The sequence below is a fragment of the Canis lupus genome, chromosome 12, assembly GCF_003254725.2.
Source record: "Canis lupus dingo isolate Sandy chromosome 12, ASM325472v2, whole genome shotgun sequence".
In the NCBI taxonomy this organism is placed as follows: Eukaryota; Metazoa; Chordata; class Mammalia; order Carnivora; family Canidae; genus Canis; species Canis lupus.
This window is the reverse complement of record NC_064254.1, coordinates 41,320,179-41,341,618: the sequence shown is the minus strand read 5'-3', so window position 1 is coordinate 41,341,618 and position 21,440 is coordinate 41,320,179. Positions and strand designations below refer to the sequence as shown.

The window sequence follows — 21,440 nt, the reverse complement described above, 5'->3', positions numbered from 1 at the left end:
GATATTCAGCACTTTACTACAAAATAGACTTTGTGTTAGATGATTATGCCAAACTGTAGGCTAATATAAGTGTTCTGAGCACATTTAAGTTCGGCTAGGCTAAGCTATGATATTTGGTAGGTTAGGTGTATTACATGCATTTCTGAGTTACAATGTTTTCACCTTATGATGGATATATTGGGACCTAGTACTGAAAGTTGAGGAAGAGCTGTACTTCCTATTTGCCAGGAAATTTATGAGGGGTATTTAAAATACATTATATGGGAGAACTGAAATTTATTACTTATGTGAGATGGCTCTGCTCTGTCAAACCTTTTCCTCCACACAAAACAAATTCCTTAGTATTACATATAAGATAAATTACGGTCTAAACCCTACCAACTTGTTGATCCTTACTTGGTGTACAGCCTCATATACTACTTTTCAACCATAATCAAACCACTGAAATAACTAGAAAATAATTTCTTTTTCCTGCCTCCTTATTCCTTCTTCCTAGAATCACAATCCACCTTCACCCTCAGGGTCATACACATCCTCCAAGAGTTAACTCAGCTTACATATGGATTAGGTGATCAAGTTTTTTTATAGTCCCACAGTCCACAGAATATTTCTATATCCAAACATATACCACAATATAACTATCTGTTTAGCATCTATTTTTCCTACTAAACTTGTGTCACTAAAACACGAGCTCCCATTTCTTAAATGAAATGCCCAGATTGAGGCTGTGCCCAGAACACTCAGTAAAGTTTGGCTGCAGGAATTAATTATCATTCAAGAAAGGGTCAGTAGGACAGCACACTGGAGTCATAAGAAGATATGAGAAATAATACCAGAAACATTGGTTGGGCAGATGAAGACCTTTAATGACAACATCAAGATCTTATTTCTATAGCCCAAGAAGACCTACTGGAGTACTCAAACAGAGGATGGGCAAAATTTGATGTGTTTTAAGAGTACAGTGAATAGTAATTTGGTAAGATGTGAGAGGCTGCAGGGCAGACAGAAGTAAGGAAACAATTTAAGAGGTCCAGAAAGAGTTGAAGAAAAATAGAGTTCATTTTGAGATAAGCTGATTTCCAGAAATTGGCAGATATCCATGTGCTGATGTCCACCTTTTCTCACTGCTTCATGTTAAAAAAAATCCCTTCACATAAACCATTTTATCATACAAATTTCTTGTCACTATCAAAACTAGCATGAAGTTGAAATTTTGAATCTAATATTCAATAAGCAGACTAAGTCCTGAAGGTTTCAAATTTGAAAGTTTTAAGAACAGCCATGCAAATGCTTGGGACTGCTCAAGAAAGAATGGGGAGATGAAGGCTGAAGGTAAAACCTTGGTCACATTTATACAACTGAGCAAAGGAGAAAGAGACACTGGCATGATCAGGGCAAGGAGCATAACTTGGTGTAACTACTTGGATGTAACTACAAACTACAAACAGTAATGGAGCAGCCCCAGCCATGATGCATTCCTGGAAAGATTTAGCCTTTGGTTCATATCTATGGCCATAGAAACTGCTGAACACTAAACAGGTTTCCAGGCAAAATTCCATTTTAAAAAAAGGCCATTGTCTATCTGAACACTCTATGTTCAACCATGTTTCTAATGTTCTGGCTCCATTTAAACAGGTTTTTTTTTGTTTTTTTGTTTTTTTTGTTGTTTTTTTTTTTTTTTTTTTAAACAGGTTTTAATATGGAAGTACACTTCTCCTGATTGTTATATCTGTTGTTTTTGGCAAGTGTCTTGCATCATTGGTTAAAAAAAATAAATTTAAAAAGATTAAGATTATAAAATTGCAGTAAACTATTCATCAAATTACTACTCCGATAGCTTTCTCTGATGGCTCTTACTTTGCAATGTCATAATTTTAATTAAACATTTTCCACAAGGATAAAAACTCAAGACCACTTAGGAGTTTCTCTTTCTCCTTCAGACTGATGTTTTTAGGCAGAGTTGGTAAATTTGGTAGGAATAAGAAGTTTATTTTTAAAAAATCCTTCTGTACAATCCTTTCTAAGATGAAATGGTAAAGAAAGGCAAAATTCCTTTAAGTGAAAATTATGAAAGTTTCCGTTTACTCAGTGATTTGTGTAAACCCTATAAAAATCCTCTCAAAGTATTAGAATATGATTACCTTAAAAATATATGTCAGTATGCACAACTTCTGAGTCCTTATTCTAGGAAAAGAGACCGCACAGAAAGGATGGAACAATGGTATGGAAACTTACCATCCTCTCCAGTTGGACTCTTTATTGCAGACTTATTGCTTCCATGTGTTAAAAAAAAAAAAAAAAAAGAAAGAAAGAAAGAAAGAAAGCAAATCAAACCTTTAAGCCAACCCCAATCCCTAAAATTTTTGGCACTCTTATTGAGCATTGAATCCAGAGGAAAAAAAACCAAAACATTTTTTTTTTTATCACAAGCCTATCAGAGTCAAGATTTATTTCATCATTATGGGAATGTGTTAGAAATTAATAAAAAGGTTGGTCTCTACTAGGCTTAAAGAAATTATACTATTTAAGGCTGTTAAAATAGCACACATTATTTGGCCTTAACACTTAAATAAATAATGCCTATTTTGAACATTGCATTCTAGAACATATAATATCAATTAATTAGAGGAATACTAAAATGGATGAGGTTGACACATTTCTTTTGCACAGAAATGCTTTTTTTAAAAACCTATGGTTACTGAAAACTGAGGAATACAAACATCACATATAATTAATTTATATAATTTTCTGGAACAACGAAATCTTTGCTCAAACTACACGATGAGGTCAATGAATTACCTAAACTCTGTTTTCTTTGCACTCTTCTACAAATCAGAGTGCCCAATGGAATGCATAACTCCCTAAAAGCTGCGTATCTCCAACTTTCAGTATGTGTCAAATGAAAGAAGGAAAAAGTTCCCTCACCCCCAAAGTGAGAACAGATGGGAATGTAAAATTAGATGGGAAGAGACAGTGAAGCTTTGGATGACCGACCAAGAAATCTTCCCTAGAGGGGGAGCCAAATATACCAGATCTTGGTTTGTTCTGCCTCCCAGTGAACTTCCAAATTCAATCCAATAGGAATGAAAAGCAGTTCTTAGATTTGATGCATTGGTTTTGATTTCTATAAGCATTCATATAAATTTCATGAAGAAGCTATTGACAAATATGTTTTTAAAATGTTATGTTTAATCACGTCTGTGAGTTTAACGTTACTTCGAACTAACACTGTTAACAATGAGTATTTTTTTAATAAAATAAATGGCTTTATGAAAAAGAGGCAACAGGCATGAACAAACAAAATGCGGACAGTGAATTCCTTGTAAGACGGAAGAGCCATCTGCCATAAATTAAAAAGTTATATAAATAAAGTATGAATACATTTCATATTCATTCTTTTCATATTTTGTCTGTACAACTAAAAAAAAAAAAACAATTTAATAGCAATGCCAGCAATACTTCTTATACCCAGCAGAAAAATGTTCTGCTGATACTCAATCTTATAATAATATAATTTTTCTACCTAAAAATACCAACTATAAACTTAAAAGAATACTCCCTATAGTGCTTATTATCTTCAATATTTTTTATCTTTAATATGGGTAATAAACTTTAAAGGAAACAGAAAATGGTGTTCTCAGATTTGAACGTATTTTAAAAAGGTAGATTTCTTGTGAATTATCATTCTCTTAAAATATTGTCATATGAAGAACAGTTTTTTGTAAGAGTAATCATGACCCTTTGAAGAACCACTAGGAATCTTTCACAAAATAGTGCTTGTGTAGCAGATTTTTTTGGTGTGTGCTTATTTTTGCATAAAATTTACATTCATTGATACAACAATGAGCATAACTCAGTATTTTAATCAAGAGTGCTCAAAATTTATAAATCACTTTCATCCATAATTTCAAACTTGTTTTCCAAGACAATGATAAGTTCTACGTGTACCTTTTCCCAGCTGTCCCAGAAAATTGGCTTTCAATATCTTAACGCTGTTGTGTCTTTTTTTTTTTCAAAAAAAAAACCTTACATTGTAGTTTACACAACAAAAAAGAAATATAGAAATATGAATCATTCCAAGTGATGAAAAGCAACTGCACCTCACACTTAAGTAATTTCAGTTTAAACAATCCAAGGCACTGGTAATGCGATGTAGGTTTCACTTCTAACAGGGAACAGGCTTTCCATAAAAAAGATGCTCAGTATAGGACACTGCACTCAGTTGAATATGTGCGTGAAACAATTACTGAAAAGAAGACTTTATTCTTCAGATTACTCTGAGTTATGTGGAAACATTATTACCGAAAAGGAGGAAAAAAAAAAAACTCTCAAGGTGTCTTTTTTTTTTTTTTTTTCCTCTCTTACCAATACAAAAAAGCCACAATAGGCAAACATTTGAGGATACGGGTTGATTATATTTTATTAAAATCTATTTTCCATACTCTACATTTATGCAAATAAAATCTAAATTAAGCAGAAACACTATTTTCAAAATCATCCTCATACTAATCAAACTAATCCCCTAAAACCTCAAATGCAGATCCCTCTACATTATTGCCTTAACTCATTTTATAGTTAGTTGGTTGAATTATTTTAACCTGGAAAAGGAACATTTTATAATAAATTTAAAACTTCTATCTTCCCTTGGGGCTTGGGGGAACTTTGAATAAAGAATGCATATGCACAAACTCAACATTTACTCAAGACTCCTGTCCTAGCTGCAGATCCTCCACTGTCTTTTTAAACTGGGTAAGTCAAACACACTCTCGGCAACAAAAACTCGTGTGTAAAGGGAATAGGGTCAGATTAGGTCATGATTTCTCAGACGGTAGCCTGCAAACACCTATGGGGATATTTCTGGGAGTATGAGAGGGTGACAAGGGGTCTTGTTTTAATTTTGGTGTCTTCATGTTATGATATAAATATAATTACATTTTGGATAATCTCATTCACAACTTTTACCACCAATTATTATCACATAATTTCAGGATCTGATTTTCACACAGTGGTTATGATCCTGTTCCTGTTTGCTTTTTGTAATTACTGTGTTTAACTCATAATATGGTATTCCTCAAACTGAAATTCACAAATGTATTCTTGAGGCCTGATATTTTTCTGTTAATACAAGTCTACATACTATTCAAGACCAATAGACACTAAATTAGATCTAATTCCTTTCCTGTCTGAAAAATATGGGACACTCTACTGCAGTTTACTAATAATTTATGGAGATCCAGTCTAAGTGTAGAGAAAGTGGTCTTCACCAGAGGTATTATAATTTCTATGTTTTACTTGTTTTCTTTTTACATTTAAATGAAAATAAAATTTTTGAGATAACAATACAGCATTCAGCAAACAATGAATAAGGCTATCAGATCAAAGTTCTCTTACCAAGTCACTATCATTTCAAATGATTTAGTAGACTACATATTAAAAAGTATCAGAGAATTCCAGTTTATTTTTCCAGTTTTGTCTCTGACTTGACATAGCATCTTGGTTTTAGAGTGATTTATTCTTATAACCCCCATTTTTTTTTTTTACCAAGTTACTACATTATGCTACTCAATGAATAAAATGCACAATAAATGCCAGGCACAGATGTTATATAATGATAAGTAGTACGCTTTAGATTTTTACTTAATAAATTTTAAAAACAAATCTTCAAAACTCAAATATTTTATTTCCTTAATTTTTTTAGTGACTATAATGTATAAAAATTATGGTATACTTTTTTGATATAAATTATGGATTATGTCTAATGACATTTATCTTTAAATCTGATTCATCTAATTTTAAAATATTTACGATGCTGTCAATTTGCACTTAAAGATAATTTATTGGTAGAAATCATTGTTTACTGGTTAAAAGTTCAACTTATAAAAACTTATCATTACTCATATATCATAATTTTATGTCAAATTTTTAAACCATATACTCTTGAAGGAATTCTCAACATATATATTAACAGCAGAATCATCTTAACACCAGTAAAGAGAAATAAAATGTTTGCAAACTGCAAAGATATCTGAAATTTAAAATGCATATACTTTACATTTAAAATAGTTATTGAATTTTAATTTACAAAATTAGGAAAAATGAAACTCATTTATATCATCTTATTCCTATCTGTGGTATAAATGTAAACAAAAGTTTTAAACAAAAATCCCTCATAAAGCAGTATATGGAAATTTTTTCCTCCTTATTTGCAGCAATTTAACTGAATGCTTTTTAAAAAGGTTTTAAACCATTTCTAAAGCATGGCCAATAGCAGAACATAATATGATTATTAATTAAACTAACAAAAAATCACTTGTTGATTTTGAAATTATATATTGAATTTATATATTGACTTTTGACAGATGCATTTTTCTGTAAGGTGAAGTCTGTGAAAACCTAAGATCAATCTATTGCATAAGAAGTTTAAGTTTTATCAAAAGAGAAATACCACATTCAGATGTAAAAGTCTTCCTTCTGGTTATACTAGCAAACAAAACTAACATCAGTTTTGTAAACTCGTTTCAAACTTTCTTCTTCTTATAAAGGAATTCTCAGCTTTTATTACTTCAAGATTTCTTTTCTAGAAGATGTAATTAGACCATTAACTAAAAGACCGTGGAATCAAATGGAAAACGTGCATTTCCAAAAACTACATACTTTTATATATTGTGATAAGGAACTTTCTTCTTGGAATAGACAAGTGCAACTGCACAAATGTTAAAACCAGTGCCAAAGTTACTCTACCTGAACTGTAGAGCTGATCTCCGATGCAAAGCCGCCTGTCAAGGGAGCCTCGTGACTGATTAACAGTCGCCCTGTTTTGATCACAGACTGAAAGAGAAAAGGAAAATCTGATGTTGAAGAGAATACATATCTTCAAGTATATGATGGCAGTTTTGATTAAGAAATAAAAACAAGGTATTTCAATCCAATACATAATTAAAAATTAGTAATACAATTTTATGCCAAATAAGTTGTAACTCTCTCACAGTACAGTTATTTGATATTTGCAGTTACAAAATTTTTCAATATAGTTTATAGTCCTACTACAAAAGAAAAATGTGATTTATAATTCTGTCATTAAAATGCATTCTATTATAAAATACTTCTGTGTTACAAACTAAATTATTTCATGTTTTTATCACAAAATTATTTTTTTCATACTGCCTTAAGAATGAAAGTGCTTTTTTTTGGTTCATTTTTGGGTGTATTTGCATATAAACAAACAGCCTTAGGAAATACTGTTTTGTGGAGTAGGAAAACATAAAAATAGCATATAAAAGCTGTAACGCAGGCAAAGCTCAAGCCACTAGATTTTCGAGGAAACCTAACAGGAAGAAATCACTGAAGTACAAGGGTTACAACTGTCTTTGTTCATCTGTATTAAAATCTGGTTAATGACCACAACTCCATTTTAACATAGAAAATGTCACAAACAAAAAGATGTCCTTGGATTACTGGCTCAGTATGGTTGTTCACCCAGACTGGCATATTTTATACATTAATAAATCAAAAAGAATAGCTCATAATATCATAGCAGGATGCCAGCTGTGTTGGAAGGTAAAAAACATTAAAATCAACAGCAAGTTACTGTTTCAAATATGTTGAATAATTGACATGTCACCTAAGAGACGGGGTAATTTCTCTTCTATGTGTCTAATAATTTGATACCACCTTTCCTAAATTATACATTAATATTTTGTGAATACAAGATCTTCCAAGCAAATACACATATATAAATTAAAAGATTTCCTTCATTCTGAGCAATTAGAGTATAAAATCTTAAAGTAGCAGATGTTAAACTCCAAGATATGGCCAGTAGCCATGATAAAAATAAGTTATTGTATCTACTGAGTAAATAGTGACTTAAGAATATAAAATTTCATGTACACCTTAATGAATATGTTTCCCACCTCCAATGAAATGCTAACCTTAGTATAATAGTATTTGGATTTTATCACTGTAATTAATTTATGAAAGTCCTAAATTAAATTTTAATGCACCTGGTTAGAAATATACAGAGACAAAAATAGTCCACAATCACAAGAAAAAAAAAAAATGCGTTCTCAAAGTACTCTCTAAAAATAGTCTTAACTACCAATTTAAAAAACCAGATTCAACAACCAACCCTTTCTTATTACTCTGAAAACCCAAAGTCTACCAATGTATAAGTGTCCAAGGATGGCATAGCCAAAATCCATCCCAGCTACAGGATGCATCTTAAGTCTCTGGAAGGTAGAAATAAGAAACTTCTATAAAAATGCTACTGTCACCTTAAACCCCCATACAACGGAACTGGTATTTTTTTTTTTTAATTTAAACTGAGTCCTATCCAAGATCAAATGACAGCCCTCAGAATGATCCCTGAAGGCCCATAAGCAACCAGGACAGATAGCCTGGCTTCCTATAGCCTGCAGAATATAATAGGGAAACTAAGCACAGATGTAGCCAGGATAAATGCTTCCAATCCTTGGAGTTCATGCAACACGATGAAACCCAGAGACCTCCTGGGTGTCTTTCAGCAGGAGAAAAGCTAAGCATACCAAGACAGAGCAATACAGTTGGGTTTTATGCAGCCATGAAAAAGTCTGAGGACAGGGAAAGGTGCCTATGGTAAATTAATTGATAAAATGAGCAAACTGCAGAACAGCATAATCTCATTTTTACAAAAAACCACCACCATGGCAGTTGGGACACCAATAAACATAGCTGAAGCAACATGTGTAAATTGTCTAGAGGGATTCAAAACTTGTTTCTCCTAAGGAGCGACACTAAAGGAATTACTGGAAAAAGATTTTATGTAAAAAGAATTTTTATATTATTGCAAGTATTCCCAGTAAGTCATTATTAAGTAAAGGTAAAGCCCTTGAATTAATGCTGAAAGTTACAAGTACACAGTGTGTTGTAGTCATAATCTCCTCAAAGAAATCTAACAACGTTTTTTAAAAATAGTATTTTAGGAATAGCTTCCAGTACAAGGAACCCTGAGGTCCCAAGCTACAGCAGCAAATAGGCACACTAAAAACATAGGGGGCCAGTCTTGGCCTGCCAGTCTCTACATGCTGAGATCCATGGCAGGATTATAACTAACTCACCTCTTGACCCTTAAACTCTTGGATCTTATACAACATGGTCAATAAACTATTAGTATCAGAGAAGATGAAGCTCCTCAACACCTCCATATGTCTGTTATGTCATGTGTGTTCTTGGATCAGGAGTTAAGCTGACAGTTACGAAAGAAATTCCAGAAATTTCTAAAACACCAAGAGCTAAAGGGCAGACACAGTGAAAAGTAATAACACTGTGAGTTTATAGAAATTATTATAATATATAAACCAGTGAGAGACCGTATGGCAAGAAGAGAGGAGTCAGAAATAATGATAATCATAAACAACTGGTTGTCACATAAGTTACTATGTGCTAGGCTGTGAGCTGAGCATTTTAGATTATTTAATTTAATTTGGAAAGCACCTAAGTTTTGTTTTTGCTTCTTAAAAGCAAGCAAATCTTGATTTGCTGAAAAGTATTAAAATGTATAAAACAAAGTTACAGAAAAATTCTGAAAATTGCCAAAATTAAGAAGTAACAGTTATATTTTCAGTCATATCATCAAAGAATTAGCATGTATCACTAATGATTGAGTCTATAGATACAGTTCAATAATTTTGTTAGGATATAATTAAATTCAACTGCTATGTGCCTTTTTATCATTCACAATTTTAACTTCTCAGAATTTCTGAGGGTTGTTTCTTTTCTATATACTCCTTTGGAAATTATTAACACTGTTAATATTATGATAATGAGATCATCGCATATCTAGAAAATTAGAGACACTTTTACTCTATTCCTTGTGATTCAATTAGATATTCTGATTAAATAACATGTTTTTGGTCAACTTCAACAGGCATTTGATTTTCATACATTTAGGCACAATGATACACAAGTGCCAGGTAATGTTGCTAGCCAAATTTAGCATTTTGATGTACTTAGTAAAAATTAATACGGTGCCTTTTACTAACTAATAACTAAAGATATAAATTACTAATACTACTTTAAAAGTCATTGTCTTTAGAAGAAATTTTTAAAGTTTCAAGTTTTCTTCTGAGATAAACTTATTTTACCACTTGAAAAAAATATTTAAGAGGGTTTAAACAACTTTTCAATATGAAAAGCTGAACCTATCAGAGCCAGGAAAGATCACGTAAGGCTGGATTTTCCAGTATCTGCTTCTTCAACTTCTTGCCACTGAGCCCTGCTCCAGGATTCCAGCCTTGGGCTGATGGAGCACCAGTGAGCTGGAGGCAACAAATGGCACTACGGAAGGCTGAGCCAGTTAAAGACCAGGACTGTGGGTAACTGTTCTCTGTATCCCCTACCACAAAAAGGGCTTTGTTTCCTACAGCAGCTCCAGAAGATTTGTCAAGAAAACTTTAAAAAGCAATTCTGAAAGGCTAGGAGGGAAGCAGCCTGTGGCTGCTAAGTCAGTTAGCCTTGGTGGGCCCTGGATTTCTCTCGTGGAGTCTCACTTTCTCACTATTTCAGTTAGCCATCTCCGTTCCCAGGGCACCAGCAGCAGCCCCACACAAGAGGAACTATCAAAATGTCAATATAGAATACACAACAACTTTGCCAACAACAGGCTAACTGAGCAGGACACCCCTGTTCTGATGGGACCCAGACAATGCCTTGCTTCTGGTCCAGCCACTTGGTGACATTTTCCCCATTGTCCATCTTCCACCCAGACATCATTACCAAAGGCTGTCACTTCAAGTTATTTATGCGGGATACCTAATATGATGCTCAGATTATGGTAGACACTCAAGAAAAGTTAGGTAAAAGCCTGTTATAAAATAATTTCATTGTATTAAATATGTCCTCCTGTGATTTACTGAGCTATTTTTATTGTTTTCTTAGCAAGCTCCATTTTTAAGATAGGACAAAAGTATACTTCAGCACATCCCAAAACAATTTAAATACAAAATAATAGACTCCAAACTGAGGATATTTTATAATGTAGATCTGACAATAAGATATCTGTGGTAATAGCAGAATTGCTAAGTTATACTCCGTTAAAATGACTGCACAGGTTTTGGCTGCCCGAACGTTGGACATATGTTTTAGTGAATGTAGCCTTTAAAGATTTTAACACGATCCAACCAGGAAAACTGTTAAGCTGTCATTCCAGGAGAAAATGATACAGACAAGCAGACCATTAGGCTTGCATATGCCTGAATGTGTAACACTGACATTCAAAAAGCCAAAAAATATATATTTTTTATTTCTTACTCAAACTGCATAGCAAGACTTTCTCCTACAGAGTAGCACTTTGACCTGACCAACACAAAGTTCAGCAGCCTATTCTAACTGCTGAAAGATAAAGCAGGAAAGTAACACTTTGGATAGGAAATTTATAGCTCTTTTAAACATTTTCTATCTGAATATAAAACTAATAAAAAGCAAAAGAAACACCAAAGCCGGCCTTTTCCACTTCCTTTTGAGATAAAATGTTTATAAATACATGTAAGTAAAAGTAATGGTAAAATCATACACCTGTGTTTTCATTAATCAAGAACATATTAATCAATAAACAATCTATTAAGGACATGATTTAAATTAGCTTCACATATCATTGCAAATGGATTACAGTTTTTGAAATGCTTTCTTGTTTAATAGCCACATGCATTTGAAAAGTTAGCCAGAAAAACTTCACAATTAATCACAGGCCAGCAAATGTATTATAATATGCCCAATAACTATTATTAATCAGCATGATTTTCACACACAGACCATGGACTGATACTCTCCTGGAGAAATACCAATGCTGAGAGAAAAAGAACAGTCATGAACTCCTGAGAAAGTTCGGAAAAGTCCATTTTGGCAAGAATATTAGTGATGCGGTTACAAATATTTTGCTATTGTAGGAAAGTGGAGCAAACGGAGAAAAACTAAATCCTTGGAGCTTTATCACCCATGTGGAAAAAAGTAGGTAAGGGAGCAAGCAGAATATAGAGAACGGAGTAAAATCAACAGGAAAAGAATGAGCAAATTACACTAACAAAGGCATGAAACGTCTGGGAAAATTTCAGACATCCACACTAGTTCATTCCTGCCTGAATTATTTGTATAATCACAGCTCAAACACTAAGGAGTTGGGGAACAAACAACTCAGGCAAAAATTAAAAGTGGACATCTTTCTGAAATTATTTCAATCCGTGTCAGATAAACCTGTTTCTTTCAATCAACCTTACCTTTCTGCCTTTTCTTAGAGTCCCTCCAGGCTTGGGCCAATCGCTACTCTGTGAACGTGACCCATGCTTTCTTGTCTCTGACTTCCTTCACCAAATTGGCAGGCATTCTATCCCTCCCTCAAGACCCATCTCATATAATGCCTCCCCCCTGGTCCCCTTTTTCATATCACATTATATACCTCCTAGCAACCATTTCCTAATAGAATTTGAAGTTGCCGACAATGGATATTCTATGAAACCTAAAACCATGGTACAAGGGCAAGGGGTCAACTACTAGGGTCAAGGTAACACTTACTTACTGCTGTATCTGTCTTAGGAATACTAGGAATTCACTTTGTAGGACAGTCCCATGCACATCTGTCTTATTAGCCTTTCCAACCGCACAAAAATCACAAATTTGAAGATGGAGACTGTTTTATATTTAGGTCTGCTGTAGAACACAGCACATAACAAATATGCATTAAATTGAGCAAGTTAGGGGTATCCCTGGGTGGCTCAGTGGTTTAGTGCCTGCCTTTGGCCCAGGGAGTGATCCTGGAGTCCCGGGATCAAGTCCCACATCAGGTTCCCTGCATGGAGCCTGCTTCTCCCTCTGCCTGTGTCTCTGCCTCTCTCTCTCTCTCTCTCTGTCTTTTATGAATAAATAAATAAAATCTTTAAAAAAATTGAGCAAGTTATGCTCATTTTATTATTTTGGGACCCATGTATATATTACAAAAACAAAACGGTTTGAAAAATACTTAAGCGTCTTTCCATTTCTTTGTTTTAGAGGGTATTCTTTTTCTTAGAGAGCCAAGTAGGGATGTCTGTGCTATCTCTCCCAGCAGACCCTAACTCATTCAAAAGCACAAAATTCAGAAAGTGTCATGTATTCTATACCTAACCACAATACCTTGATATGGTTGTGGATGTGGACTCAATAAATGTTGATTTTTTTTTTTTAAAGAGGCATACAGACATAGTTATTTAAATGAATCATTAGCAAGCTTCCAATTTTCTGATGCCTTTCAGCTCTTAGGAGAGACTATATGAGCTGTAAAATGCATTGAGAGAGAAGTCCTAGAAGCTAAGATCTAATCACTGTTCTGATTCTAATAAAGGACTCCCTTGGGTCAACTCTTTCCACTTATTTTTCCTAGTCCTGACTAGTGTTAGAATAAAGAGTTAGCAGTACAAAAGATGTTTCTGTTTTTATGTACATCTCTTTCAAATACATGCTTGTAACAAAAACACAAGCAGAACATTTCCTTTTCCTGGTACTGAACATAAATTTTCTTTTTCTAGTAACAAAAGATCATGTCACCATGATGATAAAGGTATTATACTGGATGGATAAAGGTATTATACTGGATGGATAGACTTTTATTAAATAGTTAAGCCATGAGTAAATATGTAAATGTATGTGTCTTAATAGAAAATTTTTTCATTTCCTCCATTAGCTCAAGCATCAGGCAAAATACAACTATCCATAGGTATCAACGTTTTTTTTTTTGCCAAAACAATTTTTCAATGATTGAAGCAGCCACTTCTCAAGCCGGTTTCCTGTCATGGCCCCATCATTTTTCAGCATGATTTAGAATATTTTCATAAACTCATATTTCTATAACTCTTATCCATTTCTTTTCAGGAAAAGAAGTTTGAACATGTCATTTGGATATGAATATTATTGACTGCTATGTTGTAGAATTTTTAAAAACTGTTAACAAGAACTATTACAAAACCAAGCCATACTTTTGAAAACACAGTCAGGGTATTGTGTGTATCCTTAGAACCATCCTGAGCTCTAGTAGACTTTTCCTTTGGAGTTTGCAATAGCAGAAGAATTCAGAAGCAACACAACCAAAATTTTACTATAAATATGATTATATTCTTGTAATAGATGAAAAAGTGGGCATACAATAGCTCCTATACACTAGATGGATGGCAAATCTAGAACCTGACGCAACAGTGAAGACCATTGGCGGTACCATTCCCCTACATTTATGATCAATTCAGGTCGTTTACTTTCATTCAAGTAGTAGTATTTTATCATGGTACTATATACATATAGTGTGGTAGGGGAAGGTGTTGATAACTAATCTCTAGTATCTAGGTTATGATATGGGCTGACTTCAAATTCCATAGTTTTGTTTGTTTTCCCACTTTAGTCGTTTTTAACTGAACAGCTAAATGGCATTAACTACATTCATGTTGTTGCACTATCATCAGCACCATCCATCTGCAGAACTTTTTCACCTTCCTCAACTGAAACTGTGCCCATTAAACAAGAACTCCCCATTTCTTTGTCCGCCCGCCCTCCGCCAACCCAGGTTCTGGCAACCAACATCTACTTTCTGGCTCTCTGACTCTGACTACTGCAGGAACCTCATATAAGTGGAATTATATTTGTTCTTTTATCACTGCCTTATTTCACTCAGCATAAGTCTGTTCATCCATGTTGTAGCATTTGTCAAAATCTCCCCCCTTAAAATTGAATAATAATCCATTGTATGTGTATACTACATTTCATATATCCATTCATCTCTCAGATGTGAATTTCTTCCACACTTTGGCTATTGTGAAAATGCTGTGGACATGGGTGTAGAAATATCTATTCGAGTCCCTGCCTCCACTTCTTTTAGGTATATACCCAGAAGTGGAATTACTGATCACATGGTAATACTTTGTTAAGCTTTCTGAGAAATTGTCATACCAGTTTTCAAGGCATTTGTACCATTTTACATTTCCACCATCAATACACAGAGGTTCCAATTTCTCTACATCCTCACATTTGTTACTTTGTTTTTTGGTCTTGTTTTTTAGAGTAGCCATCCTAGGGTGTAGGGTGGTATCTCATTGTGGTTTTGATTTGTATTTCCCTAATGATTAATGATGTTTCATCACTAATAATTTTGTAGTCTTTTTCTTTGTAACTTTCTAATAAGGTTGTTTGATTTTTGTTGTTGATAAAATAGTTTTAAAAATGCTTAATACATCAAAGTTCTAAATTGGTCCCTCTGAAGACTGGAAATAAAATCTCTTTATAATATTCCAAAGAGAAAAATATATCATCAAACTCAATTGTTCACTATGCCCTTTTCTGGAAAAAGCATCTATCTGGTTTTCTCACTATCCATGTTCTAAAACAAACACAAAAGACATTTTATCCTAAGATCACTAATGTCACATAGTTCCTTGCAGGTTGATTATGGAGTCTAGGGACACCTGGGTGGCTCAGTGGTTGAGCCTTCAGCTCAAGTCATGATCCCGAGGTCCTGGGATAGAGTCTTGCATCGGGCTCCTTGCAGGGCTTCATCCTTCTGCCTATGTCTCTGCCTCTTTCTCTCTGTCTCTCATGAAAAAATAAGTAAAATCTTTCAAAAAGAAAAAGTTTTTAAAAATGGAGTCTAGTTATATAATATAGAACCTTCTGAGCCTCCTGTCTTTGTTCCCTACTCTGCCAGTAATTAGGAGATAAAACAATGCCAGCTAAGAAAGTTTGGAACATGGGTACCAACCAGGAAAATCACCACCATCTTATTTATGATATGCAATTTCCCAATTAATTTTTAATGTTGTATAAATTCCAAAGGTCACTGGTTCATGCTGAAAACAATTTATTGAGCCATTCACATGTGCCAATACTAGGGAAACAAAGATGAGTTAAGCCAGGTCCCAAAGGATTGTAATATGGGTTGCCACAATGGCCTGGGACGAAGCATACTTAAGAAAGAAATTAAAGAATACTGGAATTAAAAATCATGTTCCATTTGTTAAAAACAAAATTTTTTGGAATTTTAAATTTCAACTCCTAAGATCTTTTCTAAAATAACATTGAAATAGTGAATTTTTCTCTTCTTAAAACAAACCACAATTACGAATATTCTCTCCTTTTCTATTCATAACTCTCCACTTGGCAAATTTTTCTCAAGTGTTGACAACAGAGGGAAATACTATGTCTGGCCATCATAAGAGTTCTACAGGGTAGAAACTGATATCATTCCCTGTGCTCCCAGCATACCATGAATAATAAGAAAGTGACCCTAACTAAAACCAGCACTGTCAGCCAGTTATGTTTTACACTGCTGTTTTAAGCATGTATCAAGGGTACAATTTTCCCTGAAGCCAGCTGGTTGTCTACCAAGGTAATACTTCTCTAAGGAATGATCAAAAATATAAACACTGCTACAATTCTGCATCACCATGGATAAATGCTTTTATTTTCTAAAACCTGATCCAATTCTGTGGAAGTAAATGGGTTTTTAGTCCATTACGAAACAAAAATCATGTGTAGTTCATAATACATGGGCAAGGCTTAAAATCTTTAGGGTCTTTTTTATGACTCAAAACTGTGGTATAGTAAAACTCAAAGGATACTTCAGCAAAAGTTATACATATATTTTTGAGTGTATATATAGTTAAGATGGCATAGAGAGAAAAAAGTACATACATTTCATACTTTCATTAAAACCAAGACAATGGGGAGAAACTATTTATATAACAGGTGGAGTCAGGAAAAGAATCCATTTAGCAGAAAGAGCAATATTTGTCTACAAAATACTCACTGATTTGAAAAAGAAGGTGAGGAGGTACACATATCTCAAAGTAAGAACTACACTATCAAAATCCATTGCTAACGGAATATTAGTGAGAAGTTATATGCAGTATAAGAGTTGTCCAGAAATATAACTCAATATTGAAAAATCAATTTATATCTAGATTTAAGCCTCTTTTCTTTTTCTCAGGGAAAACATTCTGAAATTTTCTTTCCTTATAAACCACAAAGATATTAGCAAACACTCCTACTTGATTTACAACTCTCTGTTCTGCAACTTTTTTATTGATAACAACTAATAAAGCAGAGTAAGATAACTGTGGCCACCATACCACAAAAAGTGAGAAGTACCTGTTATAGCTTATGAATGATGAAGCCATTTTTTTTTCTGAGGAGTGATCCAAGATTTTGTGCTTGTTGACTTACTTTATTGTAAGTTGATCATTTAACTATATCCTTTAAGAATATGATTATTATGAGAGAAAATATTACTAACCGATGAAAATGTTCCATTGCTCTAATAATTTAAAAATTAAGTTAAAAAAAAAAAGAATGAAATAGCACCTCATCCATTAAAGTCACAAAATAATTTAAATTTGAATTCTGGCCAGGCCATAGCAAAATCTCACACTGCCTATGCAATGTAAACCAGCATAAATCTTTTGAGAAACATTTTTGGGAATCCATTTATCAAAAGATACTAATGTTCAGATTCTTAGAATAAGCAATCTCAGTTCTAAGATTTACTCTGAGAAAAAAAAATCCAAACCTGTAAAATACTGGACTTCTGTTTTAAAATAATCATATGTATGTACTAGGTCAAAAAAATTTTGGGACGCCTGGGTGGTTCCGTGGTTGAGCGCCTGCCTTTGGCCCAGGGTGTGATCCTAGAGTCCCTGGATCGAGTCCCACGTCGGGCTCCCTGCATGGAGCCTGCTTCTCCCTCTGCCTGTGTCTCTGCCTCTCTCTCTGTGTGGCTCTCATGAATAAATAAAATCTTAAAAAAAAAAAAAATTCAAAAAAAGTTTAAGAAACACTGCTGTAGAAACCACGGTTTCATACTAAAGACTCCAATCAATACCATATTTGGCTCACGGGTAAATTCTGTTTAAAAGGGCAGGAGAGGGCAGCCCCGGTGGCGCAGCGGTTTAGCGCCGCCTTCCCTGGGCGTAATCCTGGAGACCCGGGATCGAGTCCCATGTCGGGCTCCCTGCATGGAGCCTGCTTCTCCCTCTGCCTTTCTCTGCCTCTCTCTTTCTCTGTGTGCCTCTAATAAATAAATAAAATCTTTAAAGGGTGGGGGGCAGGGGATCCCTGAATGGCTCAGCAGTTTAGCGCCTGCCTTCGGCTCAGGGCTGATCCTGGAGACCCAGAATCGAATCCCACGTCAGGCTTCCTGCATGGAGCCTGCTTTCTCCCTCTGCCTGTGTTGTATCTCTGCCCCTCTCCTCTCTATGTCTCTCATGAATAAAAAAATAAAAATTTAAAAAAAAGGCAAAGCATTTTAGAAATATTGCATTTAAATGCCTTCCACAGCTACCATATGTAGCATACTGTCTAAAACCAAGGGCTTCAATAATTTTGCTACATCTGCCTAACTTCAGGCTCCTGAGTTTATGAGCCCTAGCTCAGAGTGGCAGAGAAGCAGGTGGAGGAAAAACTGGCAGTGTAGGAGAAGCCCCGACCTGGAAGCAGAGTTCCTGTCCTGGGTATTCAGGCTGGGAGCTGCATAGCCTACCCTTTGGCTCAGAAATTAGAGAAAGCAGAAAAACAGAACAGAATCAAAATGAACCCCACATGCTGGCTACATAATTAAATTACCCTGTTCGAAAGTAAGTAAAGGAAACAAAACACAGTAAAACATTAGTCCTAATGGGGAAAAAAAAAAGAATTCTAGAAAGTATTGTGATCATTCAAAGAAAAAGCATGCCTCTGAAAATTATCTACTCTAGAGTCAGAAGTGTTATGTGTTAAGCAACTACTACTCATTGTCAGGAGAATGTAAGTTCTAGTCTCCAAGAGACAGGAATAAAAATTCTAAGGAGATGGTATGGTTGGGTGATTTAGGATACAGATGAGATCTGAAATTCTCACATGAGAATTAAAACTGCAAGAATAAATAAAACAAAAATTCACAGTGGTTTCAGTGGTAACAGAGCTATCTCTTGCCCACTGCCCTCCACTAGCCCAGTACAGTGCTCCACATTCAGCAGACTTCGAAACTATATGCTGCACAAATGCAAATGGATGAACTGGACCCCATGCTAGTGTCAAAGAATATAGGGGCAAGAAGCAAGCACACAGGAAAACAAGGTGGGTCTTTTCTCTTCCTTCCATGGCCGCAGGATGGCAGTGAGGAAGGAGCCTTTCCCTAGCTTCCCTCCACCTCCTGGGACATCTGTGGACCAGTGCTGGAGAAGCACAGGCAGGAAGAAGGTGGGGAGGTTCTTCCTCCGAGTCTGATGGCAGCTTCAAGGCACAGCATTAATCAGATACTGCCTACTCTTTCTTTAGCTTTCTCTTAGCAAAAGACACAAAACAAAGGTCTCAGAGCCCTGGGGAGAAATGAGCATAACTGAGGCAATAACAAGTGGTGTGGGGAGTGTGGACAACCAAAGAACACAGTCTCTGACTTAGGTGGTCAGATCTTTTTCTTTCTTTCTTTCGTTTTAAATACTGTGAAAGCCAAGCAAAATATGCCACCAGCCCAGATTCTGCCTAAGAGTCGCAATCTATACTTTAAGGAAACATCTTTCTGGCACAATAACACTTCTCTTTCTTCCCCAAATGTCAAGATGCACTTTCTGCCATGTTATCTTTTCCCACAAAATTATACACTGAATTAGGCAGCCTTCCATTCTGGCCTTACCAAATGTTTTGCAGATATTTACCAGGGTAAACATCCATTTCATTGAATGTTACATTAGCAAAGCAATGCCAGTGTTCCAAAAGAAAAGACGATTGAGCCATTTCTTCACCACGTGTTTCTAAAACCAAAAAAACAATAAGCTATCCAAGGTAACGTGTAACTTTAAGTTTTCAGTAGTCCTGCTATGCGCTCCAAAATGACATCATAAGTGGACAATTACAGCATTTGAAATTGCAAATGTGCAGGGGAAAAAAGCAGTCTACAGCTCTGAAGCTCTTCCCTACGACTCACTAGCACAGTGTCCTACACTGCCTAACCGCGAAAATGCCAACGTGTTTATATGCTAGTGAAAAACTGAAAATCAGTTTGCCAATTATGAGTCCTTCATAGATTAAAAGCTTTTTCTCCTATCAAAAATATAATTTTCTAGAAATTTTTTATATAAAAAGGGAATCTTTAAAATTCTTTATTATCCTCCCTATTCCCCCACCCACCCCGACCAGTTTCTAAAGTGTAAATTGCTAATTTGGGCCATAATATTGGACCCAGGCCAGGCCAACAGCAGTGAGACTAATGTCCAAAGTTAGTGTGTCTGCCTTAGCTACAAGGAACAGGTATAAAGAAGAAGCATGGATGCCACAGCCAACATTTTAAAGCAGAGGAGGATAATGAAGGTGGGACCATGAAAATAATCAGGTTTATTTCAGGACCCACACAGAAAAGGAACTGGAAAATCCAAAATCAAAATGATGAGGATAGGACCATGAGGTTTTCCTCGTAGTCATGATGTGGGTTCAGGATGATGGGTATTTACCACTTCACCATCACTGCTACCATACTCCCAGAGGTTACCAACCCCTCTCTGCTACAGTTTAGGTTCAAAGTAATGCTAAAAAATAAACGGTTTTGTCCTTCATTAATCATAAATTCATTTGTTCGGTATAGAAATGGATGTTCTTGAATCTATTATACACTACCCTGTTAGTTCCCATGGGGATTAACGTGATAATTATTTCCAATAAATTAAGGGAAACATAGTAGGGTTTTGTAATTCTTTTGAGTCCCAAAAAACTTGTCAGAAATCATTCATAAATCTATCTTAATGAAAAATAATCATTTTTCACATCTATTATTTAAAAAATGTATGACCTGTAAAATATATGGGCTTGTGTTTATAGGCACACCTTTTTTCACACTCTCTTATCTACACTATTTGAAGTTCATATATTTTAAACTACAGCTTCAAATGAAACCAGGAAACCTCCATGAGGGTGGAATATTAACATAACCTTTAATGTTATTGCACTCCAGTCCCACCCTCCTTCAAAGGAGGAGGCTATCACTTTACACCGGGACAGCCAACCATAATTCTGAAATCAGAACAGGGCTGGCTCTGCATGAGTGACATGGAACCACAGTATTGAAGCTGGCCTGCAGGCAACAAGTCACCATGCTCACGGAACAAAGCAGTGGGGACGGAAGGGTGGCTGGGGGAAAATATTTAAGACATAAATCTGCAATTGCCAGTATGCAATCTGAAAAATTCCAAAGACCAGTTCTTTGAATAAAATTAAGTGATGACCTCAGTAACACTAACCAACATCTCTGCACTACCTTCAATATTGAATTGATTTGGCACTATTTTTTAAAACCACAAGATAAGAAGTTAGCCAGAAAACAAGATCACGGAGCTGGCATCTATCTTCAAATAATCATTTTTATGTAAAGAATCATAAAGAGAAGTCTAATTCATGAAGAGGAGTCCCTAACAGACATTCCCGTCTTCTAAAAA

At 35.0% G+C, this 21,440-nt stretch overlaps 1 protein-coding gene across 6 annotated transcripts in view; it reads right to left on the bottom strand.

Annotated features, from left to right (window-relative positions):
• Positions 1 to 21,440, bottom strand: part of BCKDHB (branched chain keto acid dehydrogenase E1 subunit beta) — a 448,915-nt gene that overhangs the window by 289,770 nt on the left and 137,705 nt on the right. For 5 of the 6 annotated variants that reach the window (XR_007401257.1, XM_025444929.3, XM_049092277.1 and 2 more), the window contains one exon: positions 6,742 to 6,828. Coding sequence is in view for 5 of the 6 variants with exons in the window: in XM_025444929.3 (XP_025300714.1) it covers positions 6,742 to 6,828 (87 nt within the window). In the remaining variant the exon portion in view is untranslated. Of the gene's footprint in view, positions 1 to 2,235; positions 2,274 to 6,741; positions 6,829 to 21,440 lie in introns of all 6 variants that reach the window. The other variant, XM_049092279.1, reaches the window with a different exon arrangement.